This window comes from Martes martes, assembly GCF_963455335.1.
Source record: "Martes martes genome assembly, chromosome: 10".
Lineage (NCBI taxonomy): Eukaryota > Metazoa > Chordata > Mammalia > Carnivora > Mustelidae > Martes > Martes martes.
Window position 1 is genome coordinate 61,557,753 of NC_137898.1, and position 22,665 is coordinate 61,580,417.

Genomic DNA, 22,665 nt, shown 5'->3' on the forward strand with positions numbered 1-22,665 from the left:
TCAATGTCACATACCCAGTCTTTACATTTCCCTGTGCAGTTGTTTTAAAGATATTGACATGCATTATGTTCATTGCTGCCTCTTTGGAGTGCTTGCAGTCAGAAGCTTAGTAAGTGAGTAAAAATTAGCATTTAAAAAAGTAAACAGTATAGTTAAGATTTTTTCCCCTTGACTTGAAGTCTCTTTTTTCCCTTTTCTGATTTCTCATTCTAATTGGTTAAGTGAAAAGCCATCATTGAACACCAGTTTTATGCCCAGCCTAGTGGTAGATGCTATGATAATGAAAACATATAGAGCATATATGTATTAAAATGGCAGTAAGTATAGTTTAGTGAGCACTTACCTATTTACCAGATATTGTTTGGGGTATTCCAGATACTTTGTCTTACTTAAACGTTACAGCAGCTCTGCAAGGCAGATAACACTCACCATTTTACAAGTAAGGAAACTGAGACTCCTCAGAGAAGCAAAATGACATCCAAAGTCAGACAACTAGGAAGTGACAGCACTGTCACTTACGGATCTCCATTGAAGCTCATTGCTGTCATGATGCCTCTCATTGTCTCTCATATTCCATTGATTTAACTTATTAACAAATATTTATCAAGTACCTACTGAATTAGTTAGGGCTTTCCAAAGACAGTACATGCAAACATGGTGTAGGAAGAGATTTGAGGAGAGATGTAAAATGCTTCCTTGTCCTGGAGTAGTCAGAGAGAACCACCTAAGGAAATGGAACTTGTGTTGGCTCTTTGAGAATGGATAGAATATGGCCGGATGGATGATGCCTAGAGAGAGACTTAAAGACAGAAAATAGAGCTCCATTGAGTACTCTGTAAAAGGTATAAGGAAGTTTGTTAGCCACTATTGAAATGCTGCATGATAAACAAATTAAATATCCTCCTTTATGTCTGCTCCCTAATGAAATACTACTAATAAAGATAAAACAGTTTAAACTTGCAGACTCATGAGGATGAAAAGAACAGAAGAGACAAGAGTGAGTGATAGTCAACAAAATTTTAAAAGAATGCAAACAAATAAATGAGTGATAAACTGAGTTGACAGAATGGAGAAAACCAAAACCTAAAGCCTTCAAGCAGCACTGCAATTCAAGCCACAGGACTCCAGAAGGACTTAGGAGGTATCAGGTACCTCAAAGAGTGTAGAGTAAGGAATAGGTCAAAAGACAGGCTTGGCAGTGCACAGTATCTCTGCAGGTATAATAAGAGACGCATGAAATACTGATCTAACAAAAGTGTGGTATTGAATATCTTGAGGATAAAGGGAAGTTTATCAGGGAGGGTAGTTAAATCCTCATATTCTTTAACAAAAAAATCAATAGATGATGGATGGGTGAAGGGATAAAATGTTTGTGTAAGAGAAGAGTAATATAAAAGCTGAATTTTTATTTTTCATAATAGGAACACAGTAGATGAGGTCTAAAACTGGGAAGAATAGGAAAGAACAGGAAAATTAATACAATCATATTACTTAGAAATATGAAGATAAAGAAGAAACAGCTAAAAGTAGTTGCTACTGAAGAGCAAAGAAGTTGCTTTTTCATTATAAGCCTTGGAGCAATTTAGGCTTATTAAATAGTTTGTGTATTTTATTTTTAAAATGTAACGTATGTATCTTATATGAATTTTTTTTGTTTTATGTGTTGAAAATTAAAATTTAAGAAGTTCTTAAGAATTCAAAGTAATTCAAAAATTAAAAAAAAAAAGAATGAAAAGAAATTCTAACCTTATAAAATCAAAAACACCATGAACAACAGGTGTTGGTGAGGATGTGGAGAAAAAGAACCCTCATGCACTGTTGGTGGGAATGCAAACTGGTATAACCACTGTGGAAAACAGTGTGGAAGCTCCTCAAAAAGTTAAAAATAGAACTACCCTATGATCCAGAAATTCCACTACTGGGTATTTATCCAAAGAAAGCAAAAATAGTAACCTGAAAGGATATATGCACCCCTATGTTTATTTGTTTATTGAAGCATTATTTACAATAGCCAAGATCTGAAAGCAGCTCAAGGGTCCATCCATAGATGAAAGGATAAAGAAGATGTGATATATATAAATATTACATGTGTATATACATGCAGTGGAATGTAAGAAGATGTCACACACGATATTACTCTGGAATATTACTCAGCCATAAAAAGGAATGAAATCTTGCCATTTGCAACAACATGCATAGACCTAGAGGATATAATGCTAAGTGAAGTAAGTCAGTCAGACAATGTGGTTTCACTCATATGTGGAATTTAAGAAACAAAACAAGTAAGGAAAAAAGAGTCCAAAAAAGACTCTGACATACAGAAAACAAACTGATGGTTCCAAGAGGGGAGGGGAAGGGGGGATGGGTAAAATAGGTGATGGGGACTAAGAGTACAATTACTATGATAAGCACTGAGTAATGTACAGAATTATTGAATCATTATACATGATGAATGTTGCATCAGGGTTGATTATATTGATTCAACATTTATCATACAGCGTATGTGTATTAACTATACTTGGATTTTAAAAATAAATAAAAATTTTTAAAAATTCCAGCCTTGGCTTTGTCTTTTGTCAGCTCTATGACATTGGGCAGGACACTTGCCTTACTGAGCCTTCATTTCTTCATTTATGAAAGGAAGGAGGTTGGAAAAATGATCTCCAGGATCTCTTTAAGCTATAATATCCTATGATTCTATGATAAAAATGATAATGCAGTATAGCAAATATAGAGGTGGAGGCTCGAAATTCCCATATTTTCCTTTTTTGGTTGAAATCAGTCTTGAAGAAAAATTTTCATTGTGGTCTCTGCAAAGAATGCAACACCAACCTTCCACTGTGGAACCTGGGGCGGCAGTTGACTATGTACTGGCTTAGGGACACAGAGCTTTGTGTTATTTCAGTATGAGTTAGGGTTTTTTTTTTTAATATTTAATATTTTTCAGTATGAATCACAGGTGAAATTTCCATGCCATGTGTAAACAATTTCACTTTTTTATTGAAACAATGAATTCAGGAATGTCACATTGGGATATCAGCCATTTTACTTTTATCAATGTATGGAAAAAATGCTTTTATATTAATTTAAGAAATGATGTCATTTAATATGGAGTAGATCTTATAATTCAAGGTCAGCAAATCTCGGGAGGTGATTTAGGTCACCAAGCTAGCTTTGGAAAAGGAAAAGGATATTTTCCCTTTGTCTTCTCAAGTATTTCAACCAATTTTCCTCTCAGACTTTGGGGTAGATGGTGGAATAGCAAGGTTGTGAGAATGAGGCTGTAGCTAATAATATCTTTGTTATTGAAACACATGGCCCTGGAGAATTTATTTCCCCTTTCTGGGCTTCAGTTTCCCCACCTGCAAAAGGAAAGGATTAGCTTAAATTATACTCAAAATGCCTTTTACCTTTAATATTCTGTATTTCCTTTTTCCTTACTTGATGTGTGTATTCGGACCATTCAAGAGATCTGATTAGGTTTGGGGGGTTTTCCTTTAAAAGTTCAGGGTAGTAAGAGTAAACTCTTCTCTGCTAAGTGTCACTCATACTTAAGTTAAAAAAAAATCAGTTCAGTACTAGATACAAACAAAAGAGAACTATTTTTTTTTTGTTTATAGTGGTTTTATTTTTTAAGAGGGGAAAAGATTTAGAAGTTTGATTTTGTCACTTTAATTATTTTATTTTTTTAAAGATTTTATTTATTTATTTATTTGACAGGCAGAGATCTCAAGTAGGCAGAGAGGTGGGCAGAGAGAGAGGAGGAAGCAGGCTCCCTGCTGAGCAGAGAGCCCGATTCGATTCAGGGCTCCTAGGACCCTAGGATCATGACCTGAGCTGAAGGCAGAGGCTTTAACCCACTGAGCCACCCAGGTGCCCCTGATTTTGTCACTTTTAAATTTAGGTGCTGGAAAAGTAAAACTTCACAAGTGATTATCCTTCATGTTTGCACACCAGTACAAGTTTACAGAGTACTTTTTTCATATATGTCATTTGAAAAATACATTTCTATTGTACCTTTGCTGTGTATTTGATGTGTGTGTGAGGGAGAGAGAGCATAGGTATGAATATGCACATATATTCGCCTCAGTTCTCTGTCATGACCAGTTAAGGAAGCAGATGGTGTTCAGAGACAAGGAACAGACCATGCAAACCATTTAGCAAGTTACCTAGGTACACAGAAGGACCTAGGGTTGGAAAATCAGCTCTAGCAGAAATAAGTAAGACTAAGACCAGATCCATCCATAGGCCATAGTGCCTCTCATACCAGCTCTGTGGCTCTGTGTACTAGTTCTGGACAAAAGGGAAAGTTAGGAATCCAAGAGAAAAACAGAGCACATTGTCCTCAAAAGTGGCTTGCTATTTATTTGTTTAGCAAGCATTAACTGAGTGCTAGCACTGGCAGACACTGTTGGGGATTAGAGATGAACACAGCATGACCCTTAACCTTGGTTGTTATACAAAGGGAAAGAGTCAGTGAAAGATGGGCTGAATGTGCCCAGAGTATGTAATGCCAGCCGTCCAGTATTGAAAACAAAATACTGAAGGGCGCCTGAGTGGCTCAGTCGTTAAGCATCTGCCTTCGTATCAGGTCATGATCCCAGGGTCCTGGGATCGAGCCCTGCATTGGGCTCCCTGCGCAGTGGGGAGCCGCCTTCTCCCTTTCCTCCCCGCTCATGCTGTCTCTCACTATCTCTGTCTCTCTCTCTCCCAAATAAATAAAGTCTTTTTAAAAAGTAAAATAAAATGAAACACTGGTTTTACAGTGTATGTCCCTGGAGTTGATGTTAGCCAATGCTACGGGGCTCTTTGAAATATGCTGATTGCATAGTTTGGCATTCTTTGTCTTCTCCAGCTTTATGAAACAAGCAGGAGCAGGAGGTGAAAAGGCTAGCTTAATTTTATTTATTTATTTGTTTATTTATTTGAGAGGGAGCACATACACGAGCTGGCAGGGCTGCAAGGGTGGGGAGAGAAGAAGCAGACTCCTCACTGAACAGGGAGCCCAGGACTGTGAGATCATGACCTGAGCCAAAGGCACACACTTAACTGACTGGGTGATCAAGCGCCCCAAGAGGCTCCCTTTAAATGCCATTCCAAAAGTGTGGTCAGTGATGTTGGGGTCATATATTTACATTTCCTCTTTTAGAGTTCAAAAGAAGAAAAAAAATGTAGTGAATGGATCGTGTTTGGGAAACGTTGCCTCGTATCTGGCAGAATTTCTTTTAATTCTATTTTTCCATCTTTGCAGCTAAGATATCAACATGGACTAGGGACTCCAGACTTGAGGCAAACCCTCCCTAACCTGAAAAACTTCATGGAACATGGACTAATGGTCAGGTGGTGAGTACCTTTACCTCTGACACCCAGAAACTGGAATGCGGATAATAATCCTGAGAAACTTTCCTGGTTTCCCCACTGCTCCTCACCTGCCTTCTGTGTTTCCTTCTTTATTAAGATGCCTGAAGAAAAGGAAAGGCAGCCATTTTCATGTGTGGGTCTAACCCCCAGTCTTGCTAGGCAGGGTGAAGAAGCGTCCTCAGGAGGAGAGTGGGCTCGAGGGGTATTGTTTGAACACTGGGAGGTCGGCTGGGTGCGGAATCCTTGAGTGTGAGTCACAAAAGGGAGATGTGGGGCCACTAGGACTTCCTCAAAGAACAGGTAAAGGACATAACTACAGAAATAACAGCGTGATCAGTGGCCGTGAGAGTTGAGGGAAAAAAGCAGACAGTGAATAGGATCAGCTTGGCAGGACCTAGTCTGAGACCAGGAGACACTTGCTAGAATGTTTCTTATATTTGATGTCAGTGCCTATTGTACCATGAGGGCAAATTGCTGCTTGCAAATGCTTTGTCAGGATAGACTGGCTCTTTGAAAAAGAGAAGGAGCAAGGAAAAGTCTATTGCAAAAACATGAGATTGGTTCATCTGACTTAAATAAGTGGAAAGCTGTGTGTACTAGCCATTGAGTAATTCTCGAAGTTTGAATTTTTGGGCGATGAGCAGTAACTGACAATCACGTAAATGGAAATCAGGCCTCAAGAGCTAGACAGCTGGGAACAGTGTATTTTCTTCTCAAGAACACTGGCTCCTCATCCGCCGTCTTTCTCTAAGCTGCTGGGTGAACCTAAAGTGTAACCTCTTAGAAACTTAATTTCCTCATCTGTAATCCCTGCCCTGCTCATCTCACCAGTTTGTGGTGAGAATAAATAAGAGGTTAGACAGAAAAATTACTTATGGGGAGGAAGGTACAAGATTGGTTTCATTTTCTTCTGTGCCATAAGGATGGGCCTTGAGAATAATGAGAAAGTGACATCTTTGACCTTTATTTTGACATTTTTTATTTTTGTCCTCTTTGAACCTCAAAATGCGTGTTCTGGTTGTGTGAGTTTAGATAGGACTCCTGTTAAGTCAATGCACAATTGTTTAAAGAATCCTACTAGTCAGAATATCAAAATAATTAGAAATGCCTAATACTGATGTGGACCTGTATGCCCTGAGGCATGAGGGATAGGAATTGAGTTTTAATGTAAAATAATAATGAACCAGCAGACATTTACTTAGTGCTGTCTCTGTGTAAAGCTCAGTGATAGGCACTCTGGAGGGTTAAGGGGAAATGTAAGATTTTATCCCTACCCTCAAGGGGTTGTGATCCAGTTGATTCTATCCCTACCCTCAAGGGGTTGTGATCCAGTTGGAAATAAGATATGTAATTAATGAAAGGCTTTATAATGCAAATGATAAATAACCTAAAAGTATTTTTTTTGAAGAGGCCACCCATAATACCACCTGATGAATCACTAAATGAACCTTGCTCAGTCCAGACAGCAAATTGTCCCAGTATTATTTATTGAAGACTCTGTCTTTTGTCCACTATTTGGTAATGTCATCTCTTTCATGTACCAAGTTTACTTATATACGTGAGTCTGTTTCCAGGCTCGCAGTTCTGCTCCTTTGTTTTATTTGTCTATCTATGGGCTAATACCACATTTTTAAACTGTTATAAGATGTAATTTCTATTAAGTCATGTTGAAATTTAAGGGTACCCAATAAATAGTATCCTTTCCCCCCTTAATTTGGGACCATTTGAGAGAGGAGATACAAGAGACAGACTTATAGAAGTCACAATGTCAGTTTCATTACTGATGAAGCCTCTTGGAAAATGTGGCTTAAGATCTGTAATAAAAAGGGCTTGCAAAAATGTCACTCAAAATAAAACGTCCCTTCACGGTTGCATTGTGAACTAGAGAATCCCCGGCTTTTTCCACAGAGGCAGGCCCTTGACTACACCGTGGAGAGCAGTCAGAGACTCCTCCGGGAAACCAGATGGGACTAAGCCAAGAATACGCAGGTTTTATTTTTCACTCTAAATTCACCCATCAGAAAAGGCCCTTGTCCTCACAGAGAGAGTGAGAGGATGGAGAGAATCCAGGAGTGCTACTCCTAAATCATGTTCCTTCCTAGCAAGAAAAGGAAGATACTCCCAATTTTCTTGATGTCTGATAGGGTGGAGCTCCTACCTACGGTTCTTCGAAACTCTTTTGACTTTCCTTGACTTATGAATTATATTTGTATGATTTGACAGTTTTATAATATAAGGTCTTCCTTACTATGAACTTGATATCTTTTCCTAAAAGATTTTATTTATTTATTTATTTGAGAGTGGAAAGAGAGAGTGAGCCAGGGAGGCGCAGAGGCAGAGGACTCCCCGCTGAGCAGGGAGCCTGATGCGGGGCTCGATCCCAGGACCCTGGGATAGTGACCTGAGCCGAAGGCAGACGCTTAACTGACTGAGCCACCCAGGGGTCCCCTGTATCTCTTTATACATTTTCTTTCTGTTTTTTAAACGTACCTCAATGAAGTTTTAAGATTTTCTTCATAAAGGTCTTACACATATTTTATTAGTCCCAGATAGCTTGCCATTTTGGTGGCTATTATAAATTTTTTATTAATAGCATCCAACTTTTTTGTGGCTAGTATACAGGAGTACCACTGACTTTTGTATTTTGAGTACATTTAATAACCTTGCTAACATTAATTACAGTAGTTTGTCTTAGATTCTCTTAGATTTTTCTGTGTATACAATCATATTATTTTGGTGAATGATGGCATTGTTTCTTCCTCTCTGTTCTTACTTTTATTACTTTTTCTTCTTATATTTTATTATTGAAGAGGAGCAGCAATGGTGAATAGCTTTGTCTTACTCCTGACTTTAAAGAGAATGCTTCTGCCACTGCTCAGCAGGGAGCCTGCTTCTCCCTCTCCCCTGCTGCTCTCTCTTGCTCTCTCTAATAAATAAATAATCCTTAAACAAAAAAAAAAAAAAGAGAGAGAGAAAGAGAGAGATTGCTTCTAACTTTTCACCATTAAATACTATTTTTATTGCAGATTTGGATAGATATCCTTGATTAGCAAAAGGAAATTTCTCTCTATTCCTAGCTCACTAGGTGTTGTTTTTTAAAATCATGAATGTGTGTATTTGGGGGTTTTTTCCATTTTTTAAAATTAAGTTTTTAATTTTAATTCCGGTATAGTTAACATACAATGTTGCATTAGTTTCAGGTCTGCAGTGTAGTGACTCAGCGATTCTGTACATTCCTCAGTGCTCGTCAGGATAAACGTGCTCTTAATTCCCATCAGCGCTTCCACCCATCTTCCCACTACCTCCCCTCTGGTAACCATCAGTTTGTTCTTTATAGTTAAGGGTGTTTCTCATTTTAACTCTCTTTTTTTTCTCTTTCTTCATTTGTTTTGTTTCCTAAATTCCACATATGAGTGAGATCATATGATATTTGCCTTTCTCTGACCGACTGATTTCACTTAGCATTTTACTCTCTGGCTGTATCCACATCATTGCAAATGGCAAGCTTTCATTCCTTTTTAAGGCTGAATAATATTCCTGTGTGTGTGTGTGTGTGTGTGTGTGTGTGTGTTTTGAATTTTATCAGATGCATATTCTGAATCTATTGAGATAGCACTGTATTTGTTCTCCTTTACTATATTAATATGTTAATAAGTATTAATACATTTTCTAATGTTAAATTATTTTTGCCTCCTGGGATGTATTCTACTTGGTCATAATGTGTAATGATTTTTTCCTATGTTATTAGATTCAGTTGGCTAATTTTTAGAGTATCTACCTCTGTGAACTGAGGTGAGCCTAGCCTTGAATTTTTCTTTCTCATATAATAATCCTTGTCTGATTTTGGTAACAAGGTTTTAAAAGCCTTAAAAGATAAATGGAGATCTTTCCTTTCTTTTGTATTCTCTGGAACAGTTTATAGTTTGTGTAAGATAAAAATTATCTCTATAGTGAAGATCTGATAGTACTTGGCAAAAACCTAGTGTTTTTTTAATTTGTTGAGGGAAGAAGTACAGATTTTTAACTACTGATTTAATTACTAAAGGTCTATTTATGTTCTGTTTTCCCAGTTCCTCATTAACTAGTTCAGTGTGATTTCTAGTTCTGTCAGTAGACTGAAATTCCTTTTATCTAAGTGGATGCCGATGAAACTCTATATTACAAAACCTAAATGTCACTTTTCTGTCCTTATCCTACTCTGTTCCACATCTGGCATTTGGCCCTCGTTGAAGCATCTCCTCTCTTGTCTTCCTTAACACCACCCTCCGCTGGTTTTCCTCGCTTCTGCAGTTCTTCTCTGTTTTTGGTGTTCCTCCTCCTGTACTTACATCATTAAATATGGAATTCTCCATGGCCCCCTCTTAGGTCCTCCTCTCTTTTTCTCTCTCTACTCCCTTCTCATGTGATCTTATCCATTCCCTCAGCTTTGAAAACCGTTTCTGTGCTGATGACCCCCAAAGTTACACTTTCAGCGTAGATCTCTCTTGCCAACTCTGCCGAGTCAGAGATCTATTTGATGCTTTCCCATGGAGTATCACAGGCCCCTCAGCCTGGACATATCTGAAACTGTCTTCTTCCTGTCAGCAAACGCTCACACTGGGGCATGATCCTTGATTCCCTTCTCTTCTCCCCTCCCACCAGATCCAGTCTGCAAAGTGTGTATATCAAATCCAACCACTGCCGCCCATGTCCGCTGTGACCGCTCCAGTCCAGGGCATCACCTTCTCTTGCCCCAGATGGCACTAGTCTGGTTTGTCTCCTAATTTCACTCTTGCCACTTCCCCCCCACCCCATGTTCATTCCCCACAGTAGCCAGAGGGGTCTTTTAAATTTTAACTATATCTTAATCACTCCCTGGTTTCAGTGGCCAGAATGAAATTCATGCTCTTTGGCATGGTCTGCCTGCCCCTGCCTTCTCCTGTCCTCTCATGGGTGGTCGCTGTCCTGGCCTCCTTTTACTTACGGGAACAAGTTCTCTCCTGACCCACTGCTCCTCTGTCTAGGAGTCTAGGATGTGCTCTTCCCCTTCCTTCTCTCCCACCACCGTCCTCACCTGTTCCCTCATATGGAGAGAGCAGTTGTAGAAAAGGCCCAGTAGCTTTATTGGCAAAAGACAGACCACCTTGGCTAGCCTGTGCATTCACATTAGGAACCAAGAGAATCTGGGTTTTGTGGTCCTTTGAGCTTATACAATTTGGGACCGCTTTTCCAGAAAAAGAATACATGACTTCAAATACAAAATTAGAAAATCTAAATACTTAAAAAAACAAAGTTGAAATAAATAACTGAAACTTTTAGAGATTCGATCCCTTTCTCCTGAGCTGACAGTTTACCCAAAATGCTTACAAAGAAATACTTCCACATCGCAACCTGCCTGCCCTTCCTCTCCTAAAACACTGCGATTTCCAGCAACTCTCCCTTCTAAGGTACAGAGAAAATAAATGGCTTTCCGAGCATGGATGATCCACGAACCTATGGCAGTAAAACTAGAATCTAGGTCTCCTGGCACTGATGTAGTAAACCCATTAAGCCCTAAGCACACACATTTACGCAGTGCCCCTCCGTGCCAACTGTGCCAAGCGCATTAGCACCGAGTGAGCAGCAGGGACCATTTTATGGTGCTCTAGTGAAAAATGGGCTACAGGTAGATGCAGATCACCACAGAATGAGTGCTACGTGATGATTCCAAGTAGAAACCACTGCAGGAAGCCAGGCTGGAAGTTACAAATGTAAACAAAGCTGAAACAAGCACTTTTAGCCTCCAAGGAAATCTGAGAATTTCTTAACGCAACCGTGGACTGAGGAGTTACCTCCCAAGCCAGTGCTCCTTAGGGCAGAGGGTAAAAAAACTCACGCTCCTGAGGGAGCCTCTTACATCTTTTGTAAAAGAAAACACTTCCATGTTCCGTGTGGTTGTTACCGTTCACAGATTGGTCCCCGTGGAAGCAGACTTGCTGTATGTTCTTTTGGTGTCGAGGATTTCAAACTGGCTGAGGATCAGTGCAGTCACTGAATTCCTCCTTATGGTAAGCTTCAAAGTTACATGACAGCTTGTTTGTTTTGTTTTTTAAGGACAGACAGTGTGATTAAAATTTCCTTAATGACAGGATTTTTTTTTCTTTCACATTACAGGATTCTGATCTAATATCAAAAGCATCTGTCTGATTCATCCTAAAACTAACCCGTTTTCCTCATGAACAGACTTACATGGGGCACAGTGCTTGGTGCTTTATGCTAGCTCTTTCCAAAAGAAGTCCCGTTTTCTCATCAAGGATCACTTGATCCCATTGTAACTGCCAAGCAACACGGTTTTGAAAAGCAGATTTTCAAGTCAGAGATTGTACTCTTGAGTCATTTGGTTAAAAGCCACCAGCCTGCCATTTAAACATCCCATTTTTTCTTTTGCTACTAACTACAGTTTCAGATGCAAATTGACGTGCACATGCGCAGCTGACACTCGTGCTGAATCACGGTCAGGGAAGAATGTATACTGAGCTGCAGCTTGATGCCTGCCAGTAAGACAATAAGTTTAAAATAGAGTCACTGGGGTGGTTGTGAACAGGCTGCGTGATGGGGCCCCAGCATTCAGGTCCTGGGACAGGGCCTTGACTGTGTTTCTCCACTGCTCTCTCACCCCTTCTCCACTGACCCCCAGACAGACCACACTCATTTCCGATTTCAGTTCTTTACTCAGACAAGTTCCCACTACACAGAAGAGCCTGCCCTTGCCTCTGCCCTGTCCAAGTGTTGCTCTCTCACTCTGAGTATGTCCGACCTCATTCATTCACTCACTCAGCAGGCACAATGGCAGATACCAAGTTAAATACGTAGTCCCTCGGTAGCAGAGGGTCACTTCTCCCAGGAAGTCTTAACCACTAGGCTCTTGAGCCACTGAGGACTGTGTCTTTTTCATCCTGTGGTCCCAGCCTGGCATCAGGGAAGCCTGGAGTTATGTGAGTGAATGAATTAGCCATCCGTCTTGTTCTGTTCATGGAATATACTCCTTGAACTTACATTCAAGGAGGGTATAGTCTGTTTGAGGCAATGAGATAGAAACAAGCAGTACATAATGGCAAATAGAAAGTATGAAGTATTCTAGGTAGATGAGTTCTTTGGAACATTCAGAGGGAGTCATTGACTTCCTGATGTGGGGGCTCTGAGTGAGACCTGGGCTGAGCCTTCACTAAAGGAGGCAGCATTCAGTGGACCTAGAGCACAGGAGGGATTTGGGCATGTGAAGACCGACTAGGTTAGGGAAACAGTTGCCCGGTCATACTGAGCCTGAAAAGACTGTGGTTTTGAAAACCAACTCCACCACTTATGGTCTCTGAAACTTCAAACAAGTTTAAGCTGTCAGCTTCAATTTATCTATAAAATGGAGTCATTAGTGCCTACCTGATAGAGTCGCTATGTGGGTTAAATATAGAGATGTCTAACATACTGCCTGGCACACAGCAGTCACGAAGGGGTAGCTGTCATTATAAATATGTAGTGGATAAGTGAATCATAGTTACTATCTCTGTCTTCAAATGTTAATCCAGTCTTTGTTATAGGTATTTTGTTTTTCCCTTAATATCTACAAATAGGTATGGAATATGGTTCTTGGTCACATTTTTTAATAGTGGCTCAGGCTGTCTTATAAATTAATGATACAAAATAGTCATCTCCCTCTTGCTTTCCCCAAGTCCTTTATAAGACCCTTTGAGAGCCACAGAGGTAAGTATCCTACAGATCTGTTTGCCTACCTACTTTTTTTGGTACCTACCTTCTTAGGTACCTTTCATATGGAGTTGGAAGTTATAAATAATAAGTCTCTTACTTGCAAAATGTTCCATTTTTTTTTTTAAGTTTGCAACAATCTTGCAAGGGCAAAGCAGATAATCACCATTTCACAGATCAGAGAACCAAGACTTAGAAAGGTGAAGTGAAGTGAAGTGAGAGGCACCCGGGTGGCTCAGTCAGTTAAGCTGATTCTTGATTTTGGTTCAGGTCATGTTTAGGTCATGATCTCAGAGTTGTGAGATGGAGCCCTGCAGTGGTGGGTGGTGGGCTCTGTGCTCACGGGGCAGGGGGCTGCTTGAGGATTCTCTCTCCCTCTCCCTCTATCCCTCCCCCTGTTCTCTCTCTCTCTCTCTCAAATAGATAAATAAATCTTTAAAAAAAAAAAAAAAAAGTGAAGTGAATTGCCAAGGTCACATGCTGGCCAGAAACCCAGATATCTGGCTCTTGTCTTTTTATCACACCATGCTGCCCCTTCTTAATCAGTGGTCATCCTTCTCCTTCTCTGCCCTTCCCCAGCCCTCCTGTCTCTGTGCCACATGATTTCTAACACCTGTTACCTTCCACAGGGAAATCTACCAGAGTCAAGTCCAAAGTACTAAGAAAATATACTGCTGTGGTATCAAGGCAGCAGTCCTGGTGAAAACACTCTTTGAAGCTTATCCTACCCCATATACTCAGAGAGGGAGGAAACTCAGAGTCAGAAAACTTTGTGAAGAATTGGGGAACTTTATGGGGCGCCTGGGTGGCTCAGTGGGTTAGGCCGCTGCCTTCGGCTCAGGTCGTGATCTCAGGGTCCTGGGATTGAGTCCCGCATCGGGCTCTCTGCTCAGCAGGGAGCCTGTTTCCTTCTCTCTCTCTGCCTGCCTCTCTGTCTACTTGTAATCTCTGTCTAATAAATAAATAAAATCTTTAAAAAAAAAAAAAAAGAATTGGGGAACTTTAAGACCAAAAGAAACAGAAATGATTATATGTTTCATCTCCATTCCTCAAGAAATAAGAAAACCGAAGGAAGCACATGGGTTGGCCCAAAACATATGTTTGCTCCCAGTGTTTGCCTTCCCCCAGTTTTATGTTTGTTTCTGTTTGTTTGTTTGTTTGTTTGTTTTTCAGAATAAGACATGATAAAAGTGGGATTTCAAAACCATCTGTCCTGCTTTATATGTAGAATTTTTCATTCCAAGTTTAATTTTTCTCAACTACAGAGCTTAAACCAGCAACTTCATGCAAGGCAGTGTAATACAGCAGAAGGAGCACTCGATTTGGGAATCAAAAAACGTAGGCTCCAACTTCAGCTCTGTCACTTAATTTTCATTAAGTTAGTAGCACCAGCTTTATTTCCCAAGCATAGTTGTATGGAGCAAATGAGGTCATGTCTAAGTGAGTGATAAACTAAAAAGGACTATGCAAGTATTGTTAAGTAGGATTTATGCTTTTAACAATTCATTAACTGTCTCCTCTGCATATAGCACTATTTAAGAGACAAAAAAGATTCAAAAGTGTAAGGTAACTCCTGCTCTGTTTAGATGACAGTTGTTTAGTTTGGAATCTAAATGAGTAGATAAGACAAATTAATATTTTGAAGGACATGACTTGCAAGAATTTCCCTGTGCATTGTGCATTCTTACTGTCACGTTGGGCCTGGAGCCTGAGACCCAGCTTCAGTGGACAGTCTGGTAACCGCTGGAAGTCAACCTTGGCCTGAGTTGTTTGACGTTTTAGGACCAGGTGTGCAGTTTTTGTAGAGACCACGTGAGTTTCAGTGACCTTATTGAAGATGGGACGCTGAAGAGAAGCATCGTTGACTATTCCGCAGCTTGCTGGAATAGTTCTCCGGATTCCTTCTAGCACTTAATGGTGGGACTTAGGAAGGAACAGCTAGTGGCTTTGTGTCAGGTCATCTCACTTAAGTGGTATAAATCTCTAGATGGCGTTTCTGGTGACCTATTTTTTATCTAGTCTTCCATTCCTTTTCATAAATAGAGAGGACCCAGCTGAACAGCTTTGGAAGGAAGGAAGGAGATAAGAGAGGAAGGAAGGAGAGAGGGAGGAAGAGGGAGGCAGGAAGAAAGAAAAAGGAAGGAAGGAGGAACTTTGGCACATTTTAAGAAAGTCCTTTTTTTAAAAACTGAGGATAATGAAAATCAAGAGCAAGTGGGCCAGTCTACTTTTTTTATAATCTGAGGGTAGTAGTATAATAGTTTAGCTTTATTTTATTTATTTTTTTAACACAAGTAGGCAGAGAGGCAGGCAGAGAGAGAGAGAGAGGAGGAAGCAGGCTCCCTGCCTAGCAGAGAGCCCAATGTGGGACTCGATCCCAGGACCCTGAGATCATGACCTGAGCCGAAGGCAGAGGCTTAACCCACTGAGCCACCCAGGCACCCCAATAGTTTAGCTTTTAAGCCAAACTATTCACCTTTGAAAATGAAGCAGCATCCAGCATTAACATTTTTTAAAATCCTCTTTAAAAGCAAATGTGTCCTCTTTCCTTCCCTCTATCATGATTACACGGAATTCAGCACTAGTTTCTGGCAGGTGACCCTGAGGGACTTAAAAAACATGCTGTTTAACTGATGTTAGTTTTTAAATTTAGATCAAATGACATTGTCTTTGAAGTCTCAAGTGTACCACTTAAGGTAGCGGCATCAGATGGGCTTGACTTTCAGAGTACCTCTTGCAAGCTGGCATCCTTAATATGAAAAGGGAAGCCTGGTCAAAAATAAATGAAAAAGAAAGTTTTATTGGAGTTATTTACTCCAAGATAGCTATTTTAGAAGGAACCTTGACAAGTCATCTCGTTGCCTCTAGACAGGAACACACAAGGCATATGGGTATCTGTAGTATTTTAAAAGACCTTGGGGGACCAGGCTTCTTCCATAACTCATTCCAGAGTTTAAACACCCTCCCTTCAGGAAATTCTTCCCTATATTTAACTTACAGGCCCCCTCCTGCGGTTAACACCCATTTCCGCTTTTTTCTGTCTCCAGTCAGGATGGAGAACAGCTGGCCAACATCCTTTGTGTGCTAACCCTCCATCAGTGACAGAAAGTCATTTGGGTATCCCTGGGCTTCTTTTCTCAACCCCCAGCAACCAAGTCTTTGAACCAAACTGGGATCTTTTTCTCTTTGTTTTTTATGTGTGTCTTGTGTACTTCTGTTAATTCCTTCTGATTATAAAATAATATGTGCTCAATGAATCAGATTTGGGAGGTGTAAAAATATACAGATGAAGGAGGAATAATAACCCCACAATCTAGGAACAAAAACCATTGTTGATCAGTTTTCTGTGTGTTTCTTTTATAGTTGAGATCCTGTAGTCTATACCAGCACTGTCCAGTAGAAATATAGTCTGAGCCACGCATGTAAATTTAAATTTTCTGGCAGACATGTTATAAAAATGTAAAAAGGAATAGGTACATTAATCTTACTATTTTATTTAATTCTAATAAAATCCAGTTATAACTCATCAACATGTAATCAGTATTTTTAAAATTATTAATAAAATATTTTGCATCCCTTTTTTCATACTAAGCCTTCTGAATCTGGTATATATTTAAAGACAGCATGTCTTTATATTTAAATCCTTATATATTTAAATCCAGCTAGCCACATTGCAGGTACTCGGGGACCATTGGCTAGTGGCTACAGTGTCGGACAGCATAGTCCGTCCATACAATTGTATATACTACTCTTTACATCACATTTTTTTTTTAATATTTTATTTATTTATTTGACAGAGAGAGAGATCACAAGTAGGCAGAGAGGCAGGCAGAGAGAGAAACAGGTGGAGAGAGAGAAACAGGCTCCCCACTGAGCAGAGAGCCTGATGCGGGGCTTGATTCCAGGACCCTGAGACCATGACCTGAGCCGAAGGCAGAGGCTTAACCCACTGAGCCACCCAGGCGCCCCTGTACATCATATCTTAAGCCTTTTATGACGGCCGTTTAAAACTTTTTAGCATCATTTTAATGGCTGCATAGTATTCTCATTTAGATTTACTATAACTGTATCTTTAAATAGTTTTGTTTTTCATGTTATAAATAACCCTGTCGTGTTCTTCTTTTTACCTTCTTTTTTACATTAACAGAATGTTTCTCAACACGTTGCCAAAAAAAGAAAAAACCATAAATTATTCCTTTTGAGTACAACTAATTAAATCCATTTATTCATAAACAAATAAATTCATTTAATACTCACTCTTTACTATGTTAGATTGGAAAGTGAAGGAGTAGATTTCAAGAAATAGAAGACAAGTCCTGTCCCCCCTTACAGTGTTTACAAGACTTGGCTCCATAGCTAGACTGCACACATATTGTATTTTATTCTGCTTTAACGATCCTTCCCTTCATTTCTTTCTCTTACCCCCTACACACACACACACACACACACACACACACACACACACACACACACACAGAGCCTGGTTAACTCCCCCCTATCCTTCAAGGCGCCAGTTGAATACGGCCTCCTGTGATGAGTCCTCCAAATGATCACTGGCTCCCTCCTGCTGCAGTATACCAAGTGTGCATTGTATGCAAAGCACCATGGTGTTCTGGTTACTGGTTAACTCTCCATCTTCTCGACTACAATGGGAACTCCTTTCTGATAGAAACTTATTTTATACACTTTGTCATTTCCAGAGCCTGGGAGACTGCCAGGCAGCGACCGTGGATGTCAGTAACGTCTACTGAAATATGTGTTGAAACACAAGTGAGCGTATTAAACATCAGTTGGATGGGCTAATTACAAGTGCTGTGGCTGTTCAAAGAGATTACTTTAAGTTGACATGGTTAAAGGCTTCATGAAGGAGGTTGGACTCGAATTGGGCTTTGGAAGATGGGCATATTTAAATGAATGGAGGGAAAGGATTAGTAGAAAAGCCACTAGTGTGTCCTGTACTAAGAAGTCAGTGTTTTTTAGGAGGGACTCTGTAGCACGTGCCAACTCTCAGCAGATAGGCATCCTTCTGGATCTAAAGCACTGTATTAAGTTTCAAGAAGCCTGTAGAGCTATGGTCTGTGTCCATCAAAAGCCGACAAGGGTTTGCAGCATTAAAAATGACTACTGACTACTTCAGCATGACCTTTGAATTTAAAATCAATTCAGATACAATTCCCTGTGTTTTAAGTTTGGAGTTTAACATTTAAGATCATTTTATATGATGCTTCTTCCATAATTCTGTTAGTAAAGAGCAGTATGTAATAAGTAATGCCATTATAACTAATGTCAAATGACTATTAGGGCAAACCAGGTACTCTTCCAGAGCATTCTGAGTGTATTAGTTAACTCATGTAATCCTCACAACAACCCTGAGAATTAGGACCCACTATCCTGCCTCATCTTCTCGATGAGGAAACTGGGGCACAGAAAGGTCAAAGTAACTTAAAGGTGACCCAGCCATCTAGCAGAGGAGCTGGACTTGGACCCAGGCTGAACAGTTTTAGGCCCCCACTTTGTTACTCAGGCCTCGTTTATAACTACGTTAAGACTAAAATGTTTTATACAAGGGACTGTTTAGCACCCTGTGATTTCAGGGAAGGAATGCTATCATTATAACGCTCTCCTGGTTTTCTTCTTTCCTCTCTGACCGCTCACTCTCATTTACAATCTCCTCTTCCTCTACCTCAGCATAAAGAACAGGAGCTCCTCAAGGCTCAGTCCTAGGCCCTCTTTTCTCCAGTTTATTCTTCACCCTAAGGTTATCTTATCCACAACCATCATTTTAATTATTACCCACATTGAAAGGAAATACAAGCACAAAATCTTCAGCCCAGGTCTCTTTTCAGATATCACACCTCCCTTCCCTTCAGACTGCCTCCTGGATGTTTTCCCAACACGTGCTGCGTGCCTGTGTTTTTTTTCTTCCTGCTGGCCATCCCAACCACCATAAGCCTCATGGTCTTCCGGTGCTCTGTTTACAGCAAATGGAATCTCCATCCATTCTTTCACAGTGGCCAGAAGGCCGTGCATAATCCTTGCTTCTTCACTTTCCCTCTCATCCCCATAACCTTAGAAACCCCTGCTGATTTCTCCTGACAGGTCTACTATCTATATTGGTATATTTCCATTCTGGTCCAAGTCCCCATCATCTCTCACCTATACTGCTGTACAGCCTGCAGTCCCCAGCATCCACTCTGGGCCCCCTCCCATCTCTTCACCAGCTTCAACCAAAGGGCACTTTCCAAAAAACTGAGCAGTCAGTCAATTAATAGATCTCTCTTTCCACCACCTTCGCCCTCCCCGCCCCCAACACACACACCAGTAGCTTAAAATGCTTTAATGGCTTAAAGAGAAAAATTATCAATTTGGTCTGTGGACATCTACATGATCTAGACATTTTCCTCTCCAGCTTTATCTTCTACAATGCTGCTCTCCACTTGATGACCCTTTGGGTCCTCAAACATTGTTCTCTGTCTTGATGCAGGGGCTTGTCGTGTGCTCTTCCTTTAGTTTGGAAGATGCTCTTAACCACCAACCCATTCTTCACCCGGTGAAAAATTCTGCGAACGCTTCAGTTCTTGACCTTCTCTGGGTCAGTTCTATTACATGCTCTCTTAGCCCATATCCTCACCTGCACAGCATGTGTTGGAGGTTATCATTTTACATTTTTGTCATAATTTTGTGACAGGTATCTGTCCTCTCCCACTGTGGGGTAAGCTCTGCAAAAGCAGGAACGGGGGCCTTATTTTCGATCATTATTGTGTCCCTAGTGTTTAGCGCATAATAGACATTCAATAAATATTTGCATCAGGGAGTAAATCATTTATCAGTATTCATACAGTTTCATGCTGCACCTCTTGGTAGTATGGAGGACTACCAAAGACAAGGTTCCCCAGATACTACCCCCGGAGCCCCACAGTCTGTCACTAAGTGATGATTAGATGGCAGCTAATGTAATTCAGGCACTTCTTCTAGAGACCTCCAGCATCTCGGGAAATGGTGGCGGCGCTATTCATTTTTCTTTCAAAATAACAAACACCCAGAGCCCCACGGTTCAGCTTATGTCAGAGCTTATTAGAAATGTGGAGGTAGTTGAGTTTTCGCAGTATCTTTCGAAGACTTCATTGCACAGAGTCTGTCATTGGCTTATGAAGCCTAAAACTTCCTTTAGCTCTCTCTGCAAGTCTACTTTTGAAATTCGGAAAGCAATCTCTGACCAAGGTTTTAGTCTGTCTCTGAAGATCTCCCTGAGGCTGGGTTCTGTGAGATTGCCTCCTCCAGTGTCCCTGCCAAAGGTAGAGGCTACATTCCCCCCACCCCACCCGCCAATTCTCAGCCTAAATATTCTATTACTCCATTCAGACACTCCAGGGGGCCCCTGGTGTTATCTCCAGTATCTCTTTCTGTTCCTGCAGACCATTTTATGGTCTTCATAATGTTTGTTGCTGGACTGTGGTTTTAATACATCCATTTGTATGGTGATTTCTTACAATGAAAGCTGATGGGTAAAGTGGTTGACTTGACTCATCCTGGGACCCCTCTCTGTCTCCCTAAGGATCACTCTCTATTCCCTGATCCCAGGGAACTCAGCCTTGAGACTGAGGTGGAGCTGGCCTCAGATGAGCTCCTGCCTGTGGGCATCCCCTTCGCCTGTCCACTGCCCTGTGCTGAGGCCTCTTTTTCCTAAGCTAGGCCTTCTTGTCCAGGGCCATGGAGGCCTGATGGTCAGGCCCTCAGTCAGATCACGTAGCCTGGGGAAATAGATTTCTTCAGCTTGCTTGTTTTACCCTTTGCCTCTGGAACTTTCTCTTTTACAAATCCGTCTTTCCATCAGTCCTTAGTTGAAATAAAATTTAAAGGTTCCCTTGTTCAGTTATACCTTTTTAAACTTTCTGTTTTTATTTAGTCAGACTTTGGCAGAAAACCTTCCAAGCCAAGCCCAGGGGAAAGGTGACCATTGGCACAGGTTTCAGCCTATGCTTTTGGCCCAAGATTGTTTCTATTTTTATTTTGTTTCTTGTTTTTGTTAACATCCTGGGCAAAGATTAAGCACTTTTGCTTATCTGGTAATGGTAAGAGGCCTTTAGATTGCTTGCCTGTGGTCAGGACACTGCAGGCTTCAAACCATTAACCCCCAGCCACCTCCTGAGAGATAAGATCTAGCTGTTAAATTTGGCTTTCCCAAAAGGAGTCTCTGTGCTTCTGCTTGATCTGAGAGAGCAAGGAGAAAGATAAATCCCAGCTTTTGCTGGATTCTGAAAAAGGATAGTAGTCTAATTTATGGAGGTTGTTTTTTTAAAAAAACTAACTTTATGTCATAATTCCGTAGCTGCCAAAAGACGTAATTCTACCTCAGCTTCGCCTTGGCAACCTGCTTTTGGCACTGGGCGCAGCGCTGTCGTTGCTCTGCATTATTTAAGCAGTAATCTTTAAGAAGGTGAGAAACTATTATTGCTTTTTTAGCACAGTTGACATGCTATTGGCGCAGAGGAGTACCTAGAGCTTCAAACATTTCTAATGGCCGTAAACCAACTTAAACACCTCCACGGAGAGGCCTCACAGCCGTGAGGTCATATCTTGCTGCAGGGGGAGAAAGAAGATCGAATGTTGTTTAAAAGCGGGGTGTTTTTTTCTGTTTTCTTTTTAAGTATTCTTATCCCACCGAGTTGTAGCTGTCGACTTTGGCGGGAATCCAGACAATCAAGATTTAGCATTTTGACCAGCTGTGATCTAGTAATGTTCCTCAGAGGGGACGTTCTGTAGGAGGGAAAGACACATATTTGAGACTGTGGACTGTGCTCCCTCCCAGTACCTTACAGAGTGGGACCTGGCCGTAGACTGAGAGAACCAGCAAAAGTGAATCTGAAAGAGAATGGGGAACAAAACCGTTCCAAATGGCTAAAAATTCACCCTGCCTTCAGGAACTCTCTCGATGTGGCCAGTCTTTACATTTTTCCTTTATTTCCCTTTCCCCTGAGTCTCCACATTTATATCATTTGGTGGCAAAATGTATTCCTGTTTTCATATTCGATGCTTGGACTCCATCAGCATTCTTACAGCAGAATAACAGTTCCTAGGAAGCCAAAAAAGTCACCAAACTTAAGAATAGAGGCAAGAACAGAAAAGCAAGAGAAGACACCAGGCCGCTTAGCCTAAACATTATTCCTGAGTCACCTCCTCCCTCGAGTAGAAGCATGATTAAGTGTCCATGTTTTGGTGTCAAGTCCTGGGAACTGGGAGAGAGAATGAACCTAACATTTATTTAGTCAGATTGTGTCTGTTCAGTCACAGTGAGTGCTTCTGACCTCAGGCAAGTGACCTAACCTCTGAGCCTCCGTTTCTTCATCTGTTAAAGGAGGACGACGTTCGTAATACTTCACAGAGATGTGAGGCTGAAGCGAGACCACGTAGAAAGCCATCAACAGAGTGCATACTTCATCACATTCCCTTACTGTTAGCGGCTGCCATTGTGTCATTAGTAACAATCTATGGCGTACCTACTCGTACTAAGAATTTTACTCCTGCTGTAACCACCGTCAGGTGGCTCTCCACGTTTCACAGAAGAGAAGACCTTGGTTCCGAGCA

The 22,665-nt window shown here is 40.8% G+C and overlaps 1 protein-coding gene across 1 annotated transcript in view; it reads left to right on the forward strand.

The window, feature by feature from the left end:
* UVRAG (UV radiation resistance associated) overlaps nt 1-22,665 on the forward strand; it is a 301,274-nt gene that overhangs the window by 270,404 nt on the left and 8,205 nt on the right. Inside the window, exon 14 of the mRNA XM_080817446.1 lies at nt 5,252-5,343. Coding sequence (XP_080673572.1) covers nt 5,252-5,343 — 92 coding nt within the window. The remainder of the gene's footprint in view (nt 1-5,251; nt 5,344-22,665) is intronic.